This window comes from Ptiloglossa arizonensis, chromosome 2, assembly GCF_051014685.1.
Source record: "Ptiloglossa arizonensis isolate GNS036 chromosome 2, iyPtiAriz1_principal, whole genome shotgun sequence".
Lineage (NCBI taxonomy): Eukaryota > Metazoa > Arthropoda > Insecta > Hymenoptera > Colletidae > Ptiloglossa > Ptiloglossa arizonensis.
In genome coordinates this window covers 21,167,188-21,185,980 of record NC_135049.1, presented here as the reverse complement: position 1 = coordinate 21,185,980, position 18,793 = coordinate 21,167,188, and the positions used below count along the sequence as shown (strand labels likewise).

General features: G+C 28.2%; 4 protein-coding genes across 11 annotated transcripts; 1 reads left to right on the top strand and 3 right to left on the bottom strand.

Annotated features, from left to right (window-relative positions):
* Positions 1-20: 20 nt before the first annotated feature.
* On the top strand, positions 21-2,618 carry Ids (iduronate 2-sulfatase). 3 transcript variants are annotated; one of them, XM_076327904.1, is made up of 8 exons: positions 21-215; positions 364-541; positions 602-732; positions 823-994; positions 1,093-1,242; positions 1,305-1,442; positions 1,572-1,957; positions 2,092-2,618. In XM_076327904.1, exons 1-8 carry the CDS (start codon positions 27-29, stop codon positions 2,434-2,436), a joined length of 1,689 nt encoding a protein of 562 aa, XP_076184019.1. In that variant the 5' UTR covers positions 21-26; the 3' UTR covers positions 2,437-2,618. The 3 variants fall into 3 exon arrangements, with proteins under 3 accessions (XP_076184019.1, XP_076184018.1, XP_076184017.1); XM_076327902.1 differs by lacking the exon at positions 21-215 and adding an exon at positions 292-339 and having other exon boundaries at positions 444-541; positions 2,092-2,617; XM_076327903.1 differs by having other exon boundaries at positions 122-215; positions 444-732; positions 2,092-2,617.
* LOC143155308 (uncharacterized) lies at positions 1,421-12,307 on the bottom strand. Of its 4 annotated transcripts, XM_076327895.1 has the most exons (19): positions 12,072-12,307; positions 9,339-11,912; positions 8,746-9,044; positions 8,451-8,614; positions 8,209-8,360; positions 7,898-8,137; positions 7,241-7,454; positions 6,743-7,155; positions 6,287-6,585; positions 5,898-6,192; positions 5,042-5,328; positions 4,809-4,968; positions 4,377-4,724; positions 4,010-4,310; positions 3,657-3,857; positions 3,317-3,436; positions 3,084-3,257; positions 2,819-2,891; positions 1,421-2,254 (listed from the first exon to the last, which is right to left on the bottom strand). In XM_076327895.1, exons 1-18 carry the CDS (start codon positions 12,086-12,088, stop codon positions 2,838-2,840), a joined length of 6,312 nt encoding a protein of 2,103 aa, XP_076184010.1. In that variant the 5' UTR covers positions 12,089-12,307; the 3' UTR covers positions 1,421-2,254; positions 2,819-2,837. The 4 variants fall into 4 exon arrangements, with proteins under 4 accessions (XP_076184010.1, XP_076184009.1, XP_076184011.1 ...); XM_076327894.1 differs by lacking the exon at positions 1,421-2,254 and having other exon boundaries at positions 2,585-2,891; XM_076327896.1 differs by lacking the exon at positions 1,421-2,254 and having other exon boundaries at positions 2,585-2,891; positions 3,084-3,254.
* Positions 12,308-13,625: 1,318 nt separating this feature from the next.
* Positions 13,626-16,819, bottom strand: LOC143155309 (uncharacterized). 3 transcript variants are annotated; one of them, XM_076327899.1, is made up of 5 exons: positions 16,686-16,819; positions 16,384-16,509; positions 16,132-16,311; positions 15,032-15,953; positions 13,626-14,953 (listed from the first exon to the last, which is right to left on the bottom strand). In XM_076327899.1, the coding sequence occupies exons 3-5, from the start codon at positions 16,249-16,251 to the stop codon at positions 13,881-13,883; spliced, it is 2,115 nt and encodes a 704-aa protein (XP_076184014.1). In that variant the 5' UTR covers positions 16,252-16,311; positions 16,384-16,509; positions 16,686-16,819; the 3' UTR covers positions 13,626-13,880. The 3 variants fall into 3 exon arrangements, with proteins under 3 accessions (XP_076184014.1, XP_076184016.1, XP_076184015.1); XM_076327901.1 differs by lacking the exon at positions 16,384-16,509 and having other exon boundaries at positions 16,132-16,190; XM_076327900.1 differs by lacking the exon at positions 16,686-16,819 and having other exon boundaries at positions 16,132-16,320; positions 16,384-16,458.
* A 106-nt stretch (positions 16,820-16,925) lies between these two features.
* On the bottom strand, positions 16,926-18,031 carry Ilp-2 (insulin-like peptide 2). The gene is made up of 3 exons (XM_076304252.1): positions 18,011-18,031; positions 17,462-17,678; positions 16,926-17,352 (listed from the first exon to the last, which is right to left on the bottom strand). The coding sequence occupies exons 1-3, from the start codon at positions 18,011-18,013 to the stop codon at positions 17,183-17,185; spliced, it is 390 nt and encodes a 129-aa protein (XP_076160367.1). The 5' UTR covers positions 18,014-18,031; the 3' UTR covers positions 16,926-17,182.
* Between the last annotated feature and the right edge of the window lie 762 nt (positions 18,032-18,793).

Below are 18,793 nucleotides of genomic sequence, written 5' to 3'. Positions count from 1 at the left end.
CCGTAATCATACCAGTTGTATCATTAATGATGTTTTTCAAGTTATATTTTATGGTTTTAATTTCTTGGTCTGTAGCGCAAAGACAAAATTTTCTTTTAATAATTATCGATGATTTAAGAACAGCTTTAGAATGTTACGGCGACACAAAAGCTTATACACCAAATATAAACAGATTAGCAGAACAGGGTGTCATTTTTTCGCAAGCATTTGCTCAGGTTAGCGACAAATTGAATACTTTTTGAATATAGTTATATCAAAATGTTAAAATATTATAATATTTTATATATAAACACATAAAATGAACTTTAAAAAAATAACGAAAAAAAATTTTTTTAAATGGTATAACGTAATAAATGATTTTAGCAAGCTTTATGTGCACCAAGTAGAAATTCGTTTTTAACAAGTAGAAGACCAGATACACTACAACTTTATGATTTTTATAGTTATTGGCGAAGAGATATTGGGAATTTTACAACATTACCTCAACATCTTAAAAATAATGGATATATTACCAAGTCTATAGGAAAAGTTTTTCATCCAGGTCTCTAGTTCTTACTTTATATTACTATGACTATATTACATCTCAATAAATTTTTCACAGGAATTAGTTCAAATAATTCTGATGATAGCCCTTATTCATGGACAGAAATACCTTTTCATCCATATACAGAAAGATATAAGAATGCTCCAGTTTGCCAAACAAATGTGCGATTACTACCAACAGAAAATCTTGTAATATTTAACAATTACTTTGCTAAATAATGAAAAACTCTTCAATATTTATTTAAATTCTACTTGAAAAAATTTGAAACTTATTTTTAGGTATGTCCGGTCAAAATTTCATCAATGCCAAATAAAACATTGCCAGACATAGAAATATTGAAGGAAGCTAAACGTTTTATACAATATCAAGTGAAAAATCCCAATCCTTTTTTTTTAGCAGTTGGTTTTCAAAAACCACACATACCTTTTAAATATCCTAAAAAATATCTAAGTAAATTTTACTTTTATTATTATTTATGACAATCATGATAATACAATATAAAAATTTTTAAATGTTTGAAAATCATACTTATCAAAAGTATTTTACAGAATATCATCCACTGCATAAATTTGAGGTACCTAAACCGTATGAATGGCCACAGAATATTAGTAGTATTGCTTATAATCCGTGGATAGATTTGAGGAAAAGAAAGGACATTGAAGCTTTGAATCTTAAATTTCCATGGGAAAAAATACCAAGTACAGTTCAAATATATATAACAATTAAAAGCATTACATTTCTATTCTTTCTTAATTTCTAGGATATTTTGGCAAATTAATTATACAATCATATTATGCAGCTGTAACTTATGTTGATGATTTAATTGGTAAACTAATAAATCATTTGGAATTTTTGTCATTTCGACAAAATACTACTATAATATTGATGTCTGATCATGGTAAGACAAGAGATTTTGAACAGGATTTAAAAATGAGAGTATATTCTAAATTTTTCCAAAGCTTTTAAATTATTAATCAATAATCTATTATATTATTAATCAAAATCTTTTAAATTAATACTTAAACAGGATGGTCATTAGGAGAACGTGCAGTATGGGCAAAATACAGTAATTTTGACATTACTCTAAGAGTACCCCTAATAATATCAGTTCCAGGACTTACACTGGATATGAAAAATCTTAAAAAAAACAATTCTCTGAAAAAACAATATTTTATGTACTTTAAGAGAAAGTTAAAACGTTCGCAACAACAATGTAACATCCATAATTTACTTAAAAAACAAATAATTATAGATTCAATAGTGGAATTAGTTGATATTTTTCCAACCATCGCAGATTTGGCAAACATTTCAATACCTATTTGTTTAAATGAAAAGAATTTTCTTCGTGCAGAAACCATCTGTAGTGAAGGAATTTCTCTTGTGCCACTTGTGAAAGCTGCTTTAAATGAAGAGGTAATAGTAATTAAGACTCAATGTTCATTGACCTTAATCTTGCATAGTGATGTGTATTTAAGCAATCAGATACCATATTATAAATAGTGCACTAAAAATTCGAATCTTCGATGTTTATGTTTATCATTTTACAGACCCTACCATGGAAAAAAGCGGCCTTTGGACAGTATCCAAGACCGAGTGTTGAACCTTCAATAAATCCAAATAGCGACGAACCACGTTTGAAACAGATCAAAATCATGGGATATACTCTGAGATCAAATAGATATCGTTATACGGCTTGGCTACCGTTTAAACCTGAAACAAAAGCACCAGATTGGAATAATGTTATTGCAGAGGAATTATATGATCACGAGACTGACGAGACTGAAATTCGAAATTTTGCAACTTTCCAGAAATATGCAAACATAAAAAAGGAATTGAAAGTTTTACTACAATATGGGTGGAGAAATGCTTTACCTGAAAAGTTGAACTTTTAAATTACTTCTCAATTTCTTTAGTATATTGTTAACATCAATCTATGGCGATATAAAAATGTCTTCTAGCCGCTGTGATAATATATCAAATATTTGCACACTTAGAATTATAACTTGTAAATACAATATTTATTAAAATGCATATACCAAATATGGGCATAAAGTTTTATTCAACAAAGATTGTTAATATACCAATAATAACATTATATTACATTAATACTGATACTACTGAATATATGTTAAAAAAATTACTACTGTCCAGAGATAAATACTGGTTAAAAAAATGATCTAGATAAAAAATCGAATAGAGATAGTTTAATTTTTCAGTTTTCATGGTATGTAGAATAATGTAGAATTACTATTACGATTATCTAAATCTACTAACATTCATGTTTTCACGCTGTTCACTCTTCTTGTGTCTTGTTTTTCTTACTAACAGTAAGTGAAGTTGAAGTAATCTGAAATTATAAAGCATTTTTGTAATTGTTACAAATTTAGACAATTTTAATAAACTTTAACTCTTTCTTTTGTAAATACCTTATAAATAAATTTGTCTAATATTATATTTATACTGTTTATATTAAAATAAGCATAATCAAATATTGAAATTTAACAATTTGAGTAATTGATTATTAATGTGTGAATGTTACCTCTACAACATCATCATCAACTCCTCTAGATTTTGCATCATTATTTTTATTTGTAAGCGGAAGCTCGTCTCTTGTTTGACCATTTATGTTCATATTAAGATTTCGTGCATATGGCATTCGTGCCAAATTCGGTACCTGTGTTCTTATTTGGGGTTGCATTACAGCTGCAGTCTGCTATGTATAAAATTTTAATTAAATTCCAATCTAATAATAATTTTTATAAATCAAAATACCTGATCAGTTAATTGATTTACAGAAGAATTGTGAAAAGTCTGTCGCTCCCAGTAACTATACATATCTGTCAATACTCGAGTTGTCATCATTTGTTGATACTCTGGTGTCGCATTGGGATACTGAAATGTAAACAATTACAATAACATATTAATTGCGAAAAAAGTATATTTAATTTGAAAAGAAGTATAAAATATATTTAATTTATCTTTAAGAAAAATTTATGCGAAAAATATGTCTATTATTTCATAAGAACAATTTCACATTATATTGTTTATTTAAATCGGTAAAAAATTAAAAAAAAAAACAAAGTAATATAATAAACAATAATAATATATTTACATCTTTTCGAATGAGTTCTTGAAGATTTTCATAATCTGTGCCAAGGTTTACTGATGTTGGTAAGTTATAATGATTTAAAAATGCATTATTTGAAATAGATGCCACTGTTGGATACATGTATGATATTGGTTTTCCTTTTTTCTCTTCCTCATACTCTAACCAAGCTTGCTTTCTCTCTTCTTCGTCTAATTCTTCCTCAGCCTGTATAAAATTACTTTACTTTAATAAGTAAACTTTATTAGACATCTTTATAATTATAACATTAAAGAGCAAGTTGAATAGATTTACAGTTTGTTTGCAAAATTTCAAGTAAATGAATTGAAAAAAATATTTTAAATATCCTCAGTTTTTACCTTATTTTCTAAAAGAGAATCGTGTTCATGATAGTTCTCCACGTAATCTTTATATTTCAAAAATATTTCCGCTAGTAACCTATCTTTTGGTAAATTCAAAGTTGGCTTTTCTCCGGTCGTATTCGGTTCAAACTTATACAATTCACTTAAATCATTATTGCTATAATGACGTTCTATTTGTTGTTCGTCAACAACTCTGCAGGAAAGCGACAACTTTGTCACTTGTCGATTATATATTTTTTCTTCCATTGTTCCCGCTGCCAAAAACCGATAAATATAGCACGGTTTTTTCTGACCAAACCTATAAACCATATACATTTTAAAAAATAACTATGAAACATTTCTTCAGCGATCTGATGAATCATACCTGTATACACGAAATATACTTTGGACATCGTGGGAAGGATTCCAACTTGCATCAAATATAATAACGCGATTGGCAGCGGTTAAATTGATTCCCAATCCACCTGCTCGTGTCGATATTAAAAATAATCTTGCCCTTGTGTTCGATGGTTTATTAAATATTCTACACCATTTGTTTCTATTCTCAGCAGAACTTTGACCATCCAATCGAAAATAATCTAAACCTATTGACCAACTGTCAAAGTGTCCATCAATGAATTCCGAACTTGAACCTTGCTGTGTTTTATTATCAATTTTTTCTAGAAACTGCTCAATTAAAGTTAATGAATATAAAGACTGTGAAAATACCAACCTAAAAAATATTTTTTGAAGTTACTAATAGATTTGGGAATCAAAAATAGTCAAAAGCTGTTAACATAACATATGAAGGACATACACTTTATCGCCTATTTGTTCACACTCCTTTAATATACCAAAGAGAAGCGTCAATTTAGCAGAAATTCTCATATCTTCGAAATGTTCGGGCTGAATAAACTGTAACCACCATTCCTCTTCCTTTTTTTCAGTTTCTTCTGATTTTGGAACTACATCAACATCTAAACATAATAATAATTTATTCATCACACAATTTATAATTAGCACTATTTTTAAAAGAAATTAAAATCATACCTATGTTATTATTTCTTGTATTTCTCCTATTCTTTGATGTATCATTGGATTCAATACTTTGAACATCATCATCTTCACTAGAACTGGTTGTACTACTCTCAAAGCGAGAGTTAGAGTTATCATCAATAAAATCCCTTAAAGAACCTTCAGAATCACTTGAAGTACATTTCTTTTCATTTAGCTTTTCCATTTTCATTGCATTTAACTGTAAAACTACGGGATGCGTCCATATTCTCTGTAATACTTGAAAATCTGCAAAAAGAGATCCACCAGCCGAACGCAGTCGCCTAAAAAAAAATAGTATTCATAAATTCATAAATAATATTCATAAATTTACTTTATTTAGTTTTATTAAGGAATTACATACATTTCGGTAAGTTTAAAAAATTTTATCGAAAAATTATTAAAAATAATGGAGTTACAGTCTTTTATAACTGGTTGATTTTTTTAATTGTTTTATGACAGAGAAAGATTATATGTAGTACAGACTTGGAAAAGTTTAGGTCTACATGTTTCGCAGTTAGAATATATTTCACTCAGTTGTACTTCAATTGTGAAGACACCCAGACACCAATAGACACCAAGTGAAAGAAGGAGAAGTGAGCACTAGTACAACTATGGATTAATTAAAAAAACTAGTGTTTATAGAATAATCTATTGATCAGAAACTTTCTAATGCAATTTTTAAAAACTGTTGTTGAAAGTGTATACTTCACAATGCTATCAATAATCGTTCAAGAAAATAAAAAGTACAAGTGAAAAAAATTCTCGAGCTAGTCCCTATTTTTAGCCATCCCAAGTGTACGTAATTCCTTAAAGTACAAATGCTTCACATGGATGAATTTTTCTTGTATACCTTGCAAAGTTATCCAGATAGTGTTGATACATTTTAATTTGTACATCTGTTAGATTCACAAAAATGACATATTCTTGTTTTGGTGGTAAAAAGGGCATTAAGACAGAGTAATCAAATCTCTGTACACTTCCTTGTAACATTTTGTGTAAAACATAAGCACGTTTTTTCATTAGTTTAACATCACTTTCAGTAGAATCATCAAATTGGCCATTGGTTATTGGATTTGCAAATCTGTTTAAAAATTCCTTCCTCGTTCCTAAAAGATTTGGTTTTATAAATTGCACCATACAATGATCTGCAAAATAAGCATTAAAAATATTTGAATACACTAATATCAGACATCCTCTAATTGTGCAGATACGTATTATTAAAGGTTAGTAAATATTTACATTCTATTAAATTGTTTTGAAGTGGCGTTCCCGTAAGTATAATTCTTCGTAACGTTTTAATACGCTTTATAGATTTACTAAGAACACTATCTTCATTTTTCAATAAGTGACCCTCGTCACAAACTATCACATCTGGACCAGGATCTATCAAACATCGTAAAACTTCTTCTTTCATAGTTTTTCGCATTTTATTATTAGTACCGCTGAGATTTCTAAACATCTCGTAACCAATAAGAAGTACGCCACCAGTCTTTTGCCAACATGCTAGTTGGGATTTTCGCTCTATATTTTTCTTGTATCTTAACAAATTTTTAAACAAAACTTATGATTATTTTTTCATTGATTATATTAAGTATTTAATTTGAACTTTACTGTATATTTGTTCGCTATACAATGAATACATGAATGTATACTAATTACAAATTATATATGAGTCAATACCAAAAAATTACATACTTAGTCAATTCATAAACTTCGATGTCTCCATTATCGATGTCCTTTAACCATAAGTTAAATTCGTTGTGCCAATTAAGTACTGTACTCAATGGACAAACAACCATAACGGTATTGACACCAATTTTTTCATGCACCAAAAGAGTATGTATTAGAGCAATTACTTGAAGAGTTTTTCCAAGTCCCATACAATGTGCAATTATACATCCAGATCCAGAAGAAGATTTTATCCTTTCAAGGGATTCAAAACAGGCATCCCACATAAATTTTATTCCTTCAGCTTGATGAGGTTTCAAACGCTTCACCAAATCCTTGTGAACACTTACTAGTTCTTCTTTTGTTTCAGGATTAAAATCTAATACCAATTTTTCTACTCTTTCTTCACCAGCCAACCTTGCTTCATACATCTCATTATACTACATTAGACAAAAAATTAAAATGTGATAATCATTTTTATAGATTCTTACAACACTGGATTGCGTGGCTATTACAAGTACGTACTAATTTTTGTCGCTCCGCAATACGTTTAAGTCTTTCTTCCTCTTCCTTTGCAGCTTGTTTTGTATCATCTGCAATGTGTTTATCTTTTAGTACTTTCCTTATATTTTTACGACCTTTTTTGCCAGGTGTTCCTTGAGAGTTTAGATTTTCATCACTATCAGAACTGTCACTATCAGTTTCCATATTTTTAATACGTTTCCTCTTTACTTTTGGTCTAAATATGTAAAGGTGTATTATTAGTACAAATTTGCGAATAAAAAAAAGATTCAAAGAAAATATCCATAGAAAATTCCATTCTCAAATTCTCCGTTTCTTAAGTAATAAGATCATTTTATACCAAATTAAACACTTTATGCAATAACGTTTTGAATATAAACATATTTATAGTCTTTAGTGATATTTAAATATGTTTAAAACACTTTTTTAAATTTTGAAAATGGTTGATTTTTCATTGTTTGAATAACAGCAACAACAATAGTTGGCACTATTCTTCAAACTATAAAATTAAAAATTTTCAAAATTTTGAAAAATCCTTTGAATATTGCTTTTGTTTAAATATTGCTAAAGTTTATAACATATACAAATTTTAACCAAATTCAAAATCTTATTTTAAAAAGTGTTTGATTTGACATGAAATGATTCAAATAAAAAACCTACCTCTTTCCTGCAAGTGACGAATCCGTATCAGAAGATTTACGTGACTTACGTTTTCGAGTCTTCTTTTGTTCCTTTCCTATCGTAGAATCAGTATCTGAAGATTTTTCATCTTCCAATACTACAGAGTTAACAGAATCTGAATTAGAATTCAATAACTCTATGTCCGCATCAGAATCCATAATTTTATAACGATTTCTTCTTTTGCGTTTAACAATTTCGTTCTTGTAATCCGAAGATTCTCTATTTAAAAACATTTTATAGTTTATTCAATACGTTATTAATTTAACTATGAACCATGCTAAATAACCCACGTATGACTTTCTTCCGCTTTTTCTCGTAATTTTTGTTGTTTTTTCTCCCACTTTGCCTGTGCAACATCAGAATCCGAATCCGAATCCGAGAACTTCATCGTCAATATTTTGTTTTGTCTCCATTTACTTTTCTCTTGTTTATCCTCATTATTCTAATAAAATTAAAACAAAAGTCAACATTTTTTATACGAACCATATGATTCTTTCAAATTACATTAAAATTTTATTACACTCATTCTTACCTCATTACTGGATGAACTCTTATTCTTCGTTTCTTCTGACAATTCCTTTGTATCATCCTTTGTATCATCCTTTGTATCATCCTTTGTGTCACACTTCGTATCATCCTTTGTTTTAATTTTAACTTCTTCTTCACTATTGTTATTTTCTGATGTGTTATTTCGTTCTTTTAAATTAAAATAAATCATGTCTTAATTTGAGCTTATAATTTTACACAAAACATAATATTGGTGAATATAATTTGTCTTTAAATCCAAATAAAGTTAGTATTAAAGAGTAATTAGTTTAAATACTTACCCATGTCAGAATCAGAAGAATTTAAAAGAATATTCTTTGTAGCCATATCTGCTTCCTTCATTAGCTCTTCAGTAGTTAGGAAAGTAGTTTGGGTTTTTGTAATTAGATTTTCGATGCTTTCCGAGCCAGAATCTTCTGCAGGATTGTCAATGAATTCTCCATTTTCCACTTTTTCCAAATGATCCAAAAGAGTGTCTCCTGCTTCTTTTCCTGTTTTAGTCTTTTTTGCGAACAAGCAATTTCTCATTGAGATATTTTTCTTTTTGCAGTCTCTTTTAAGTCTGTCCAAATTAATGAGACTGCAAAAAATTATACGAGACTTATTAAAAGACAATTAAAAAAATGTATTTATTAAAAATAATTTGAATTGATAGTTATTTTAAACATTTCTTATAAAATTATGCAAAGATAGTAGAGCAGTAATTATAAATTTGAAAAATACTTAAAAAACTCAGTTACCAAAATTAACAAAACATACTAAATATTTTATTAATTATATATACTTTGCAAAGTTACCATGTGTTTTAAAATTAATGTTAAATTTACAATAGAAAAAAATAAAAACTTTAGAGGTATATTCATGTAGTTTATACCTTTTAATTTCTTTAGCATCCAAATTTTGTCGTGACTTATACAATGCATCCGCGTACTTCTTTAGAGTTTCTTCCGGTAACTTTTCAATAACAACATGACAATGCATTTTCAATTTTTTATCAGATTCTAAATCATATGTTTTATGTGAAATAGTTTGTCGTTTCTTTCCCATTTCACTAACACTAGTGTCAAAGTTTGATATATTTTCATGTTGCAAAGAATTCTCTTCCTTCTCTTCCTCCTGTTCATTCAAAGAAAAATCTACTTTTGCAAGTTGCAAACTAATATCATTGTCAGAGTTTGAACTTTCACTATTTGATGAAAATAGTAGTGTTGCTTTTGCATGTATATTTTCACTGTTAACACCAGATTTGTGTATTTTATCTGATTTTTTTTTTGAACAAGAAGGACTTGGACAGTCATTTGAATTTGTGTCAAGAAGAGCATCTTTAGCAGAAATTTCCACATCAAAAATTGCATTCTGTTCATCCAGTGTACTGTCTTCATGAATGGAATTGTTCTTCATTTCATTCACTTCATTCTTTCTGTTAGATTTTATTTTTTCACATTGTGATGTATTTTTCAAACTCTCTGTAGAAACTTCATTGGATTTTTCAGACAGGGATTCTTCATTTAGAAATGTTTCTGAATCTGATTCCAACAATGCTTTCTTGGCTTGTTCTTCATCACTGAATTTATCTGAACCATTTTTTTCACCTTCTACAATCTTAACTGTTACAATTGATTCATTGTTACCTGTGTTCGATGCTAATGTTTCTTGCAAAGAAAGAGATTTGGGCATAGATTCTGTTACTTTATTTATATCTGAGTGTCTATTATCAAGTTTCACATTTGATTCTTTGAATTTTAATAAAGTTTTGTCATTACTAAAGTCAGTGTCTGTAGTTAGTGCTTTATCAACATCTTTTTCTGACTTTAAACTATCTTCTTTCTCAAGTTCATTTTCCTTTTGTTTTAGAATATCATCAGCTTCAATATTCTCAGTTGTTGTTTCAAATATATCTTGAATAGAATCATTTATGTTATGTTCATTTTCATGTTCCTGGTCTTTCTTAGAAGTTTCTTTATGCATGTCAAGTGTATTTGACTTACTTTTTACATTCAATTCATCAGATATTCCCTTTTTTTTGTTACTGCCCAAAATGGGAGAAGCAACCTGATTATCTCTTGAGAATAACATATTTTCATTATTAGCCACTGACTTTTTTGATGCTTCAACAGGTATCAAGACTTCTGTTTCCTTATTTTTGTCAACAGCTCCTTCTACAAATTTTGTTTCACTTGTAGAAAATATATCTTCACTATCACATAATGAAACTGAGTTTTCTTCCTGTGAAGATTTATTCTTTGCAGAATCAGATTTTTCTTCAGAGTCTGCTGGATCACTTAAGGAACTATACTCAAGATTTGTATCTTTTAAATTGCAGTTTTTATTCCATTCTTCATAGAAACTTGTTAAGTCCTTTTCTTGTGCATCAAGTTCCATTTTAAGTTTGTTAATTACATTTTTTGATTTAAGTATTAAATTATTTGCAGATTCTTGATATATTAAATCTTTTTTAAAATGTTTCCATTTTACATGCTCCATATATAGCTCATATTCAGAACAGACTTCTTTAAATTTATTTAAAATTTTAATAACATGAGATTTGAAATACAAACTTTTTTCTTTACTGATCTCAGTTTTACCTTCTGTTTGATTTGTAGATGACGAATTTGACTTAGTGGATTGTGCATGACCTTCTTTGATTTGAAATAATTTCTTTGTGAAACTAGAATTAAGAGGAGAAAATGTTGACTTTTGAAATTCTTCCTCAGAACTAGAAACAACTTCATCTTTATACGAGCTAATAAAACTCCGTTGTATAGGCTTTGAAGTAACATGCTTTTTTTCCCTTTCCTCAGTTTGCTTTTGAAATATCTCAATTTCTGATTCACTACATTCTGATTCATCGTTTTTGTTTCTTTGTTTCTTTAGATCATTTCGAACTGTTTTATTTCTATGTTTATTAAGCTTTAAATGCTTTTTATCTGATATCTTCTGTTTGTCACTGTCACTCTCACTATCCTTGCTAACTGCCGATGACAAAAACTTTGTTCTGTTTTGTAATTTTTTTACTACATTCTCATCAGATAATTTAGACTTATTTCCTTTCTTAAACTTCCAAATATTTTGGGTTATTTCTCTGTTCTGTAACTTTTGAACTACGTTGTGATCAACTGACTTACATAGTTTTCTTTTCTTTGACTTTGAAACATATTGTATTGAGCTGCTACTACCACTATCGCTACTGTACTTTGACTTTGTTTCACTTAATTTGGCATTTTCTCTTGTTTTCTTCTGCAAATCTTTTAGATTAACCATACAGGAATTTACAGAACTAGGTTTACCAGAAGTCTGTGGGTCTTCGGTAGAACTGGAATCATCACATAATGTATGCATTGCCTGTTTAATTTCTTTCAATTTTTCAAGCTTATGCTTCATATGCAAAGGAACAAATCCCTTATTAGCCTTAAATGTCTGTCGTGGATATCTCGTTTTGTTACTTGTCCTGAAATAAAATTGCGTTTTATTCTATTAATACAATACATGTAAGTGACATAAATTTAACTTAAATTTTATGGAGGTTCTATTGTATTTAAATTATCATATTCCTTTCTAATATCTGAAAAAACTATAATAGAGAATACATTGTTTAGAAAATAATTACTTGGAAGAAGAAGACATGGCGGCGGCACAAATGTTTTCCAAGTTCCAAACAGGTTTCGTATTAAATACAAAACATTTTCCCACTTCGGCTTCACAAGCCAATGATAACGGAATTACATTACTTTTTATATGTGGCTAGTACTAACTATTCGTTTAGTAATAATATTCACATACTATGTACCTTATATCAAACCAATTTGATTATTTAGTATAGCCGGTGACAATGTTTCGTGTTGCTTGAAGGGTATATGGTTCATACTATCCTCTTTAACATCAAAATGCTTGTCTGATTTTCGACAACCGAAACGCTAGATGGCGTTACTGCAATGATGTGACCAAAGTCACTAGATATAAGTATAAAGAATTGATAGCCTATGAGAAGATAACTAATCAATTTTTATTCGAATAATCATTTGAATAAAAATTTATTCGAATAATTTTCATCAAATTTAGGAATAAATCGAATAATCGTTTTAATAAAGATATATTTGCGTACAGTCCTTTTAAGTTTATAAATAAATTTAATAGACACGTTTTAATGAACTTTAATGTATTTTATTTTATAAAAAAATAAATCCATTCCTAGTCGGTACTGTGGACGCTATACATAGTTCCCAGGTAAACTCTATCCCGTTACCATGGTATCATAATCACAAACAAGTTATAAGATAGATGTTTCTCCTTAAGAGAGGTATCACACGATTTGAAATATTGACCTTGTAAAATATTGCGATTTTCGAATGACTCCTTAATTTAAGAAAAATAATCCTAAAAATTAAATTCAACTGAACTATAAACGTTAATAGAGGTAATAAGCGTAGAAAACTCATCTCTGTTTATCATTTTTTGTATTAATAAGTTCCTTTAAACAAAGAGAATTTGTTATATCATAATACGCCTTGTTTTTAATCATTTACTGCATTCAATTTCTTATTGATCCTTGAAATGTATGATTCTTTATTAATTATTTAATTACTTGCATTTTTATTTATCAATTATTTATTGAATTCATATAAATTTTTAGCTATCGTAGGAAGAAAAATATTTATAAATAATGACATTAGCTTGAAAATGATTAATTATAAGATATTTTATTTAATTGTTTATTCTACCTACTTTTCATTATTCCTTAAATTTTAACTAGGTATTGAAGATTATTTATGATAATACAAATTATTTAACTATTCACGTTTCTTATTTGTTCATTATTTCCTTAATTTTTATTTTTTTGATTCTCTTTGATCAATTTGCACACACTTGCATTCAAATTTAGTTTTACAAAAATGGTAAAATGTTGCTTCCGTATTTACTCTGTAATTGAGTGCTTGATTCGTTCAACCAAGTATAGGTCTATTTTATTTATTTTATCTGTCTTCTAATATAAATAACTATTTCCTTATAATAGTGAAATATGTAACAAAATTTAAATGATATTAAATACCTATCAAATATTTTATAATTTTTATTTGATTCAACAATTCCTTAACAAATACAAGGATTGTTCAAAATGTATGTACAAAAGTAAATAATAAGATAACATATATATAATGTGCTTCCCAAGCAAACAATAAATAATTATAAAAAAACATGTTATTAAATGTTTTCTCAAAATCGTTTAATTATTTTATTTAATCAATAATAAATTATTTAATGATCAATCATTGTTTGAAAATGTAGAGCTTTTTTAATTTAAAATTTGTAATCTATCAAAAAATAAAATCTCCTTTAAAAATTCCTTGATACTTATAAATTAAAATTTGTTACAAATATTTACATTTCCATCTTAATGCGCATTTCAAATTTGTATATCTTACGATTCATCAGCAATTACCTCCATTTCTCGATCTTCTGGTGTTTCCAAAATATAATTTCGTTGTCTAGACAAACTTTTTTCTATAGAGATGTAAGAATTTGGGCTTAATACTCGATTTTCCTGGAGTGCAGGTACATCACAAAAAAGACATCTTGTTTCCCCAAATTCATGATCCAAACATGGATGAAAGATTAAACCACATATTTTGCATATTCTGTAATGCATGACAGTTATTTGTAAGAGAGTAATAGCACATCTAGGTAGTACATGACCCTGTGGACATTTAGTTACTTTCCAAGAAAGATCATTTATTGCTTCACCACACAAATTACAAGATTCAACACAATTTGAATTAAATTGTGATATTTTCTGTAAAATATCTTTAACACGCTTTGAAAGTGGTGTTACTTCTTCATTCTCTTCTCCTGCAAGATATACTTCTAAGTACATTCTTAATAAGTTTATAGAAAGTTTTTGTTCTTCAAGCAGAGAAGTTTTATTTTTAAGATGCTCCAGATAATTACAAGCAGTGTGGATAAAAATTAAAGGTTGTGCTTCGGATATCTCTCCAGCTATACTTCCTATTCCTTGAATTACTTTCTTCTTTTCACAAATTTCCATTATCACTGATGTCCACATTGCTATTCGTAACTCATATAAAGACACATATTCCAAGTTTGTTAATACTTTTGGCAATACAGTTGCAGGAGTGACTGCTTTAGTTGCTTTTATCCTAATTACTTCTAAACAGTCCCATAACTGTTCAAATCTCACACCTTTATTTTTATTTAAGATAAATAATGGATCCCAATTTTCACTTTTTAAACTAAACATATACATTTTACTTGGTTCCTTCATAACTAAATGATCATATAAAGTATTTGGAGAAGTTACATTCACAAATATTGCACAATTTAAAGAATGTGTAAGACCCAGATATCGTACATGAGCTTGTTGCAATCCATTTTTTACTTTAATTTTCAAGAGCTGATTTTCTTGTGTATCAATTGCAAACATAGAATTATTCTCTGTTGTAACTAATGCATAATTTGCACTAACACAAGTTACTCCTAAAAATTATTAATTTCATTAATATCGGTGATGTGTATGTCTATAATTTTTGTATAAAAGAATTACATTTCGTTTACCTGAGATCATAAATCCTTCTAATTGTAAGTGTTGTATATTCTTTAGTATTCCCTTTACTGTAAAACACAATAGAAAGAGGAAAGTTCCTTTTGAAATAAGAACTTTTATAATTGAACCAACTTGAGGAAATGTTCTTATAGAGCTAACAGAAATGCGATCTGCATAATCATAATATTTGTCAATTGATTTGAGTTCAATTAGCTGGTCATGAACTTCAATTTTAAGACCATAAATACGTCCATCAAAATATGCCACAATAATTATATGTTCTTTTGTGTCAATTGTAATCCAATGTAAAGCATTTATTTTAACATTTTCATTTAGTTTTATTGTACCCACAATTTTAGGCTCAGATATTTCATTATAATCTGATATCCTTGGAAGTTTGTAAATAATTATGTCTCCATTGTGATATGCAACAGCAAGATATGCATAATCTACAAGGAGTGTACTCCAAATCATACAAGAAGCTTGTAGTGTCTTAATACAGTTTTTCAATATTAGAAATGAAGCAGTATTACTTTTAATACCATCTAACTTTGCATTGATTTCATTCTCTACAGAATTATAGCGTATAGAGCACAAGTCATATGCAGGGTACCAGTCTGTAGAAATTTTGTGGACAACCATAACTGCACCTGTTGATGTTAAAATTGCAAGAAAGCATTTGCTTGGATGTATTAGATTTTGCGGTGACCATGCTAGGCCAACTATTTTTGGGATCATCTCCCTAACGTTAGATATTTTTGGAGTTAAACTCTCTTCCATTAAAAATGAATAAACTGCTTCACGATGCATATTCCAGATTTTAGATTCCACTTTACTCGTTACAATCTCCGTTGGAAAAACTGATGGTACATAAATAAAAGATCGAGAAAATTTTATTGACGAATGAGGCGACATTGGAGTAGGTATTAATTCCTATATAAAAAATAACAACATGTTATTACTATTTAATAAATAATGATATTATTATTAGTTTTATTACTTATAGCATTTATGATTAAGATTTAAAAACAATCTACTACATTATAATGTTTTTTGTATTCAAATTATAAATATATAGAATAAATAAAATAATAATTTACATTTCACTTACAAATATATGAATTCCTTTCTCAGTAATAACAGATATATGATTGTCTTGAGACCATTGAACTGCAAATTTGGATATAATGGGTGGAGTGATTGTAAGACTATAAATTTCTTCCGTCTCCATTGTTCATATATTACTTATACCAAGCAGTATAATTATTCATAAAATTTGTCTTGCCTTTATCTATAGAAGCTTTATATTCTTAAAATAGAATTTGACTAAATATCTTTACTTGTGTAAGCTTCATATTCTTACCTTACTTGTATTTAAATGTATGTTTATAAAACTTTTCAGATTATATAAAAGCTTTATAATTATTATCTTATTGTTATTTTTAATGTTTTTCACTTTTTTCAAACTTTTGTTCTCATTGTAACTGACCTAATGACAATAATATAAATAAAACGTGCATGTTCTTTTGTAACAAGATTGACAACAAAAATTGAACTTATAAAAATATGTTTAAAATATAAAAAAATCTTTATTTTCATGTATAAGTACGATAAATAATTTATTTGCTTACATTGTATATCAAACTAAATTTTACAAGAACTAACCTATTAACATCAACAACTAGATTCTTCTTAATCTTTTTCACATTCATTAAAATAGAGATATCGTTCAATGAATACATGTTTATTGACACCATAAAATCTGTTCTTAAACAACTTATGGATTAAGTTGAAATGAGATTAAATTTTGTAACGAATTTTAGTAAATTCGGTAAACTAAAATGGTGAATTATTAATATGGTTAATTTTGTTCGTAAAATAAAATAATTCTTTGTTTAATAAAAGTTCTAAAAAAATCAGATTCGATTTTATTGTGTACAATCAAACAATATATTATGTTATCAGTTGAAGTAATAATTTTAAACAGATTCAAAATTGTAAAGAATATTACTATTCTGAGTGAAATAAAAGTGGAGAAAATATTTTAGTATTTTTTAACACCAATTATTGCTGTGAACTATTGTGACAAGTATGCATTCAAAAGTTTTTTTAAATTGATGAGCTAACTCATTTTTCTTAACTAATTTTTAAAAAATTATTCGTCAACGACTACCGCAGTAGGAGCGCAGCTCTTGAGTTGAGCACGATTTTAGGCAGCACTCCTGGTAGATACCCAATGAATTTCTTCGAAATCTTAGCATTTTTCTAGCGTTTTCGATGGATTTATAAGGATGCATATCGTTACTAAATGCGTTATAGTCTATCTCCATTTCTGAAAAGAAAACAATTTCTTACATACATATAAATAACATAAATGATTCATATCTTCTTTTTTTTTAATATACAATTCATTTAAATTTATTAGACGCATGCAAATTTACCTGGAATGTTTTTTTTAAACCGGGAATTGTAAACGCTACCGCAGATCATTCGTAGAGTGTTTGAAAGACTACCACCGCAATATTTGCGCCTTTCGTCCTCAGTTTGTCGCTTTAATCTATACTGAAATACAGTCGATTGCACGTGTTCTGTTTCTGGCATTAGAATCGCAATCACGAGTATCAAACTCACGAGCACGTATAATCGGTATGCGAACATCTAGAAACAAAGTAATACTTGTAAAATATTAATTCTCGGAACAAGACGTGGTCCTAAAAAATTTAACGAAATTTATTAAGAAGTGACAAATTTATATAAAAAGACAGATCCTCATTGTTCAATTAATAAATTACACCTTTACAAAAAGTATGAGATATCTATAATGCTGCCTAATAGTAGAGACATTTAATAATGGCGCCGAACTCAACTATGCGACATCTACTTATTTATTCTAAAAAGAATGTTGGTACGATTGTTATACTTATAGTTTGAAAACTTCATTGTAGAAATTAAGGCAGAAAATTTATACGCGAAATTCGAAAATCGAATACCATAAATGGATCCTCAAGTGTGTCTATTTAAATCGCTTTCATTAACCTTTATCGGAACTTATCAATAACGATGCCTCATGCGCATCGCGTACCAGTCGACGGGTAGCAACCTATTTTTAGATATCATTTATGCAAATATAAATCTTACGCTGTAAATCTTTCCTCAGCGTAAACGGTTTATGAATATCTCACGAATTTTATGTGATTTGTATTCTTTTTCGTAGCAGTTAATTTAAACAGATTTTCAGGAATAAAACCTTTTTAAATTTCATTTCAGTTTACTCTTTTTTTGTTCAGAATTATTCTACTACACATTGATAAACATCGATAAAGAAGAAAACATTGAAATTTACCCTCTTCATAAGATAAGGGGCGCTAGTTGTTAGCACTTTTAGTACGAGTTTATAAATAGAGATCTAGGTGGAAAAACTCATACGAGATATGAATGATATGTTCGGCTTTTATAATATTAACAAAATTATCATTTCACTCAATGATTCATGATAATTAGTAACATATTGTTTTAATATAACTTCCTTTACTAATATAGATATTGTTTAACTAACACTTCTCAAACATAGTATTTTATCCGATTTTACGGACACTTGTTAATCGCCCTTCTCATTGATTAGTTCGCATTGTTTTTTAATTACTCACATAATATTTAAGGTCTATTCGTACAAGGTGCTTATAATATTATTGAAAATAGATAAACGACAAGAAATTATAATTAAAAGAAATATATAAAGGAATCACTTACTTAGTATGAGTCGATAAAACAGA

Bases quoted from the DNA above. Each gene is read 5' to 3' on its own strand.
- Ids (XM_076327904.1), top strand. From the start codon at position 27: ATGATGTTTTTCAAGTTATATTTTATGGTTTTAATTTCTTGGTCTGTA. The intron at 733-822 runs GTAATATTTAAC...ACTTATTTTTAG, and splicing joins TACTACCAACAGAAAATCTT to GTATGTCCGGTCAAAATTTC. The intron at 1,243-1,304 runs GTACAGTTCAAA...CTTAATTTCTAG, and splicing joins TCCATGGGAAAAAATACCAA to GATATTTTGGCAAATTAATT.
- LOC143155308 (XM_076327895.1), bottom strand. The intron at 6,586-6,742 runs GTATGTAATTTT...AAATTTGTTAAG, and splicing joins GAAGTTTATGAATTGACTAA to ATACAAGAAAAATATAGAGC. The intron at 4,725-4,808 runs GTATGTCCTTCA...AATATTTTTTAG, and splicing joins GAACAAATAGGCGATAAAGT to GTTGGTATTTTCACAGTCTT.
- LOC143155309 (XM_076327899.1), bottom strand. From the start codon at position 16,251: ATGGAGACGGAAGAAATTTATAGTCTTACAATCACTCCACCCATTATA. The intron at 15,954-16,131 runs GTAAGTGAAATG...TTTTTTATATAG, and splicing joins AGAAAGGAATTCATATATTT to GAATTAATACCTACTCCAAT. The intron at 14,954-15,031 runs GTAAACGAAATG...AATAATTTTTAG, and splicing joins AGAAGGATTTATGATCTCAG to GAGTAACTTGTGTTAGTGCA.
- Ilp-2 (XM_076304252.1), bottom strand. The intron at 17,353-17,461 runs GTAAATTTGCAT...TTTTCTTTTCAG, and splicing joins GTTTAAAAAAAACATTCCAG to AAATGGAGATAGACTATAAC.